This window comes from Budorcas taxicolor, chromosome 11, assembly GCF_023091745.1.
Source record: "Budorcas taxicolor isolate Tak-1 chromosome 11, Takin1.1, whole genome shotgun sequence".
In the NCBI taxonomy this organism is placed as follows: Eukaryota; Metazoa; Chordata; class Mammalia; order Artiodactyla; family Bovidae; genus Budorcas; species Budorcas taxicolor.
The window spans coordinates 146971383-146978540 of record NC_068920.1 but is presented as its reverse complement, the minus strand read 5'-3'; the positions used below and the strand labels follow the sequence as shown (position 1 = coordinate 146978540).

The 7158-nt window shown below is 45.8% G+C and overlaps 1 protein-coding gene across 1 annotated transcript in view; it reads left to right on the top strand.

Moving 5' to 3' along the window:
• The first annotated feature begins 722 nt into the window (after positions 1–722).
• GRHL1 (grainyhead like transcription factor 1) overlaps positions 723–7158 on the top strand; it is a 49059-nt gene continuing 42623 nt past the window's right edge. The window contains exons 1-3 of the mRNA XM_052648632.1: positions 723–742; positions 3843–4029; positions 6513–6583. Of these exons, the coding sequence (XP_052504592.1) occupies positions 723–742; positions 3843–4029; positions 6513–6583 (278 nt within the window). The remainder of the gene's footprint in view (positions 743–3842; positions 4030–6512; positions 6584–7158) is intronic.

The following is a 7158-nucleotide window of genomic DNA, read 5'->3' as shown; positions in this document are numbered from 1 at the left end:
GGTGCAGGGCCCCGGCTCCACCGGCCCCAGGCCGGGAGATGCCCGAGGCGGCCGAGCAGCGGACCGCGGGGCGCCGTGAGGATGCAGCCGCCGGGTGGGGAGGGGAGGCTCCATCACTGGAGCGGCGGTGGGCTTGGAAGAGCGCCCAGAGCCCCGGGAAGGCGGCGTCGGGGCCCGGCCAGTCCGGCGGGTGCGGCGGCCGAGCACGGTGGCCGCGGGGCACAGCAGGGACGCAGCGTCCGGCATCCCCAGCCGCAGGCGCGCCAGAGACCGCCGAGCGGCAGCAAGTGCGCGCCCGAGGGCCTCGCGGCTTGGCCGGAGTCTGGGCGGGAGCTGGGCCCCGGAGCGCCGGGCGCGCCGCACGGACGCAGCCACGCGGAGCGGCCGGGCCCCGCCCCGCCCCCCAGGGGCCCATCGGCCCCGCCCCGCGGCCCGGCCCACCGGCCAATCAGACCGCGGCGCCCGCCCCCCCCAGGCCCTGAGGCCCCGCCCCGTGTAGGCGCCGCCAGCCAATGGGAGGCTGAGGCGGGGCCCCCTGTGCGCGCTGCCCGTGCCCCGCCGGCTCCGAGCGAGAAAAGCCGACCCAACCCGTCCGGGCCGCTGCTCCGGACCCGCCGCCGCCGCTGCCGCCGCCGCCGCCGCCGCCTCCTCCCCCCCGGATCGGGTGTACTGTCCCAACCCGAAAGTCCAGTTCTGCGGCCCGGCAGCGGCGAGCGAGCGCGATGACACAGGAGTACGACAAGTGAGTGAGGGCGCCGGCGTACGCGAGACCGGCCGTGCCGCCGGGGCCGCTGCTGCCTGCCCGCCCGGCCGGTCGGCCGCACCTGCCGCAAGGCCGAGCGGGGGGCGCGGGGCCGGGCGGCGAGAGGGGGCGCGGGGCTAGCTGTCCGCGGCCTCGGCTTCTCCGCACCCCCTCCCTGCCTTTGTTCCTCCAAAGCCCCCCTGCCCAGGGGGAGACCCCTGCCATGCATGGAGGGGTGCGGCCCTGCGCTACGGAGTGGAACCCCCCACCTCTCCCGCAGCTTCGGGGTCCTGGTCTGGGGTGGGTGGGGGGCCACCCCTCGGGCGCGCCCCGATTCTGCTCTCCGGGGGAGGGGGGCGCGGAAGCCTCGCCTCCCACCCCCCACCTCCCCCCTCCCCTAACCCGGGCGGCTTTGCTCTTTGGGACGCACTCCGCGGCTGCAAAAGGGAAGCCTTCTCAGGTAATCAAGTCTCTCGTCGCTCAACCGTGTCGTTCGGTCGCCTGCTAGATCCTCGGAACCGAGAGATCTAGGGAAAAGTTGAAGTGCTCGGGTGTCCTGGCATTTTCTTTTTTTTTTCCCCTGGCTGACTGTGAGTGAGAAAATTGCTGTAGGAGTTCTTTTGCCGCTTGCATCATTGGTGGTAATTACAGATTGCTGTAATTAAAAATGCTCAGAAATATCAAGAAGGATGAGACTTTGAAATCAGGGTGGTAAACTAGGAAGCTTTGTACTTACTAATAATGCTTTCTGGAGCTCGTGATTGAAGAAATGTTTTCATTAACTATAAGGCGGTAATGTAAGCCGTTAACATTAGGAGACACCGGGCGAGGGACGCTTCTGTATCTCCTTTGCAGCTTTTCTGTAAATATAAAATTGTTCAGAAAAAAATGCAAGTAAATCGCACCCAACCAATCAGTTATATTTGAGATCAGTGAATCCAGGGCACAGCAGTACTTCTCCCAGTTTTGTAATTAATTGCTGAGAATCATTTTGTGTAAGGGTGCTCTTTTTCTGGAGGAGAGGTTTAGATAGTATTATATATGGAACAGCTTAAGTGGAATAACTTAAATTAACCTTGTGTTGTACAGTATGAAGATAAATTATTGCTTGAAAATATATAATTCAAGGAGAGGGCAGTGATGAGCCTTTAGGGACTGTCATGAGGAAGTAGACTAAAAAAGGCAGCTGGTTTCGTGTTTATTTCTTGACTTATAGTTTAGATAAGGCATATTTCCAGAGCTAAAATTTTGGCCTGAGGCACAGTTTGGAAATAGTTTAAGACACCTTCAGGGTGATCACACACAAAATCATTTGCAAAGAAATATTTATTTTCTGTTGCTTGTGCAGATTTGGGATGGGGGTGGAAGAAGGGAAGCTGAAGAACTAGCATTAGGGGAACTGAATGAGCCAAGTACTGTCATAGTCTTCTGGAAGTAGCTATTATACTATTAATATTACAGCTTAGCAAGATCCCAGAGAGTAATCCTGGGGTGCCACTGGCTCAGCAGCTCTTGTTCTCTCCTGGTGGCGCAAGGAATGCTCCTTTGTATATTCTTAATTTTTTTTTTAAATTTGAGATTTGTAGGAAGTCTTCATTTTTAAACCAACTATGCACTTTGAACAACCCATTGTGTTTGTTTTGGGTTAAAATAGTATACCACCTTCAAGATTTCTTTGCTTGCCAAATGTGCACTCCTTGAAATAAGATTTAATTTTGACTGAGGATGAGTTAAGTTGTTGGATTCCCTTCTCCCCTCCTTTTTCAGAATCTCTGTTTTTAAAGGGCCTAGGTGACTGCCAAACCCTAACCTTGTTGATTACTTGAGAAGATAATCAGTCTTTCTACATTCACTTTTAGAGTAGGTAGGTCACCTTTAGGCAATTTACATATTTCATTTGTGTGTTGCAATGAGAATAGCCCCTTTAATTTGCTTGTTAGAATGGTGATGATTCGGAGTAGTTCTGAATATTTAAACTTTTTTTTTGTTTTCAAAGAAAAAAGTGCTTGATTTTGCTGGAGGTAGTTTTCCACTTTTTCTTTTTATTGACTTACTAAACAGAGCCAACTGAACAGTTGTTGAGGCTGTTTACATTTCAGGTTTTTGGAATCAGTCGTGTTTGCTTTACTCTTTTAAGTTAAATCTTCTATAAGACTCTACTAAAGTTCTCCGTTGATGTTCTGGATTTTTCCCACCAAACTACAGCATTAATGTGAAGCAGTTCTTGCCCCGTATGAAAAACCAGGAAAGATTTTTGAGGACAGATTCCTCAACCTATTTCCTTAAAAAAAAAATCTCTTTTTGTCCAGCAGCTTCATTTATTATTGTAGATTCTTAAGTGTTTATCTCTAAGATAAACAGTGAACTCCCATGCCAGAAAATTGTGTCTCCTTATTGGTTTACAGTCCCCTTTGGCCACATTCCATGCTCAATCTGCTGGCAATCAGTAGAATATTCTAACTTTCTCATATACCCCCGAGGATTAATCCAAGTTATCCCTTCTTCCTTCCATCCCCACTTTGTTGGTAGTTTGAGGCATGGCATCACCGGGAGAAAGAGGGAAATAGCAGTATAGCAGCTTGAGGATGGAACCAGATGTACTTTTGAAGAGGGGACAGTCCTGAGTGCCTGTGTTTGAGGAGAGTGCGTGTTCTCCTTGGCCTTGCTTTGTCCTTGTGTTTGTTTATGTAAAGCGTTTGAATAGCTTCACATTTTCTTGGAGTGAGTTTTTGACTTTTGGTTTTAGTGGGGTTTTTTTTTGTGTCACTTAGTGTGTCCTGGGTTCCACATGAAGGTAACTGCAGGTTCCCTGGCTGTCTAAATACTGTACATCTTCGTGGGTGACCCATTGGGCTACATTTAAGTGGGTTGTCTTCTGATTGTGTCTTAACTTACTTTACTAATGATGAAATAATGGAACAGTGGACTCTTTTATTGCAAAATCAAGAATTGGCTGTTTGCTTTTTCAAAAATTAGCTTATGATGATTTGCAATAGAAGATGTGATATATATATATATATATATATATATATATATATATAGACACACACACATATATATGTTGTTTTTTTCTTTTCTTTTAAAAAAAATCTCTCCCAAGCAAACGGCCAGTCTTGGTTCTTCAGAATGAAGCACTTTATTCACAGCGGCGTTCCTATACTAGTGAGGATGAAGCCTGGAAGTCTTTCCTGGAAAACCCGCTCACTGCAGCAACCAAAGCGATGATGAGTATCAATGGCGATGAGGACAGTGCCGCCGCGCTGGGCTTGCTCTATGACTACTACAAGGTGGGTTTGCTTGCTCTTCAGAACCCTGTAACTACTGTGCAAGGTGCACTTGATCCAACAGGGTAAAAAACAGTAATTTGCTGGTAGACTGTAATGCAAGTTGCTTCTGTAGTGACTATAAATAGTTTAATGAGTGCTTTGACGTACTGTGGTTCAAAGCTGAAAATCTACAATCACGGAATCAAAAGGTTGTTTCTAAAACGTGTGCAGTAGCCAGCTGTTCTGGCTCTATCTGAAAGGTGAAGCTACTGCGAAAGAAGAAATTCACTGTGTCTTAATGAGGGTGATCATTTCTTCAGAGGTAGCTCTTAGCGCCATCAAGAGTGGACAGGGGTTCCCTTTGCCTGTGTGCTAACCCTTTCTTCCTAGGTAGTCAGCGTGGTTTCCTTGCCCCTAAATGGTATTGGAGGGCATCTGATTTGATTTGATTGTGAGATTTCATGGGGAAAAAAAAAAAACAACACTCATATTTTCTAGTTTAAGGTTCAGGATGTGTTTTATTGTCTGTTCCTCAAGGTTTGGATTAGTTTTAATTCAGTGCAGTCTGTCCTCTGCCTGAAGCTTTACCTGGTGTTTGTATCTGGATTGACACCCCTGGTCTGTGTCATCATCATTGTCCCAATGATACCAGGTACCGCCTACTGATTACCTGTACTGTGCTAGACATGTTACCAGAGTGCATGTTGTTTCTGATCCGTCCAGGAACCCTGCAAGTTCTGTGCCATTATCCCCATTTTGTGGGTGATAAAAAATAAGGTTCTCAGGTCACACGACTAGTATGTACAGCCAGGACTTCGGGTTGTGCCAGGCCCCCTCTTCCGTATGCCATGCTGCCTCCTGGGGGCGGGGCTTTGCTTGCTGTGTTCACTCTGGCATTCTTTTTAACCAATAACCCACATGCAGGGATGGCTATATATTATAGTTTATTTTCACCATCTTTCTGTCTTTTTAAAACTTCCACATCTATAGAAAATTTAAAATAACAAGATAGCTTCCTCTCAGATTCACCAGTTTCCAGCTCTTTGTTACATTCTGACACTGTATTCTTTTTGGAAGACAAGAAATGCAGAGGGTAAAAAGCAAGAAAGATAGCTTGATTATCAAAATTGGGTGGGGAGGAGGAACCTAAACCAAAGCTCTGTTTTCTGATGTAAGGCCATGTGTCCAGCTTGTATTTGAGGGAATGAGGTAAGGTTGTTTTTTTTTTCCTTTAGATATGAATGGAAACTTGCATAGTAATCAAGGATGCCAGAAAAAACTTTGCCTGGGAAGTGTAGCCACAAAGGGTTCCTTTGAAGTAGAACTTATATATCTGTTCTTCTTGTGGCTTGTTTTATTGACTCAGTATAGAAGCTGTAAGTTCCTAAGTATTAATTATGGAGTTTGAAGTTAGATATTTTAAACTGAAACTTTCTAGAATGGGAGGAAACCAACAAGTTTAGTGCCAGAAAAACCTGTGTAATAACACTAGTTGCAGTGATTGTATGTGCGTGTGTTTTAAATAAAGGGTCCTAAAAGTATTATACATCTTAGGAGGAGATAAATCCTCATGTCTGCCCATCAAGGGTGGCAGTCTTAGTAGTACTATATGTCAGCCTTCTTGCAACAGATGTAGGGTTATTTATTTTCCTTTTTTAAACCAACTGACTTACTTGTTTCAATTCTTTGAATGTACCCCTCAGTCATTTTTCCATAATAACCTTGGTAAAGTTTAAAAAACACGTTGTTACTACCAGAAACAATAATTCATTCTGTCTTTAAGGGTTAAATAAGAATGTAGGAATAGAGTTTCTACTTTTACGTTGAAAACTAGTTTCAAACGTCTTATTGTTTTTGGAGTGTGTATTGCAGATAAGTCTCAGTTGGGTTGATGTCTACAGGACACCCACTAATGTTGGCCTGCTCTCACTTGTGCAGAGAAGCAGGCTCGAAAAAGGAATAGACCCAACAGAGTCCGCTTTGTCCTTTGAGTGACAGACGTTGTGAATCCCAGTGTCTCTGATGAAATGTATCATTTGGAGTCACCGTTTGGATCTTGGAGTGAACTGTTAATGTGGCTGATGCCTTTGATTTTGTGTTTGATCCGAAGGGAAGAGTGGCAGAGAAGAGCAGGGAGAACGCTGAAAGAGCCTGGTTGTCTTTTCAGTAGCTTCTTCTCTGTTATGTTACGTAGATAAATGGGTAAAACCCAACCAGAGGTATTTCTCTAAAGAGATGAAACCCACACTCCATGACAAAGTAAATTTGTGATGTTCTGAGTTTCTTTGCCAACTGAAGAGAAGCTGGTTTTTGCATATCAACCCAGTGGCCAGATTGTGGACTCCTTGAGAGCAGACACTGTCTTATTCATTGCGTGTCCTTGGAGCTGGGGTTCGGTAGGCAGTCCATAATCATCTGAAGGGTTGCACTTACCGAAAAGTAGGGACTGTGTCTCTACTTCGGGAGTGAGAACGAAACTGTGGTCCTGTATGTTGATATCTCAGGTTCCGCGAGAGAGAAGGTCATCAGCAGCAAAGGCAGATGTTGAGCACCCCGAGCCGGACCATAGCAAAAGGTAAGGTTTAAGACAGAGCGTGAAACAATACACTACAGATTCCCGGTTTCTGTGAAAGTTAAAGCAAGAGCTTAAGTGAACAGGAACTGGAGGAAGACATAGGTAAGTTGGACTCTTTATGTCTGAACACAGATTTCATTACTGATCTGCCCCTTACTCTGATTCTGTTACTGAGAAGTCACCAGTTTCTGTAGGAGAAGTTCCCTTTTCCTAAAAACAAAAACAATAACTTTCTCTTCATCCAAAGGGTTTTTTTTTTTTTTTTTTTTTGACTAACAACATGACTGCGCTGTTTGCTTATTTGTCTTAGGTTCTCTTAAGAACAGTGTGGCTTAAGGCAATGGCAGGGGTCCATTTAAAAAAGTCATCACCAATGACCTTAAGTAACTACCCATGTGAAACTTAATAGAGTATGTTCAGCTGTATTCCAAATGCCTATTGAGGTTATTTTTGAAATATTTTAAGTTAAAACTTTCAGAAAATTAAGGCTTGACTTTATAGACCTGGGAAAAAAGCTAAATATCTCTTTAAAATTGTTCTGAGTTCTATTAGTAATACAAGAATGAAACATTTTT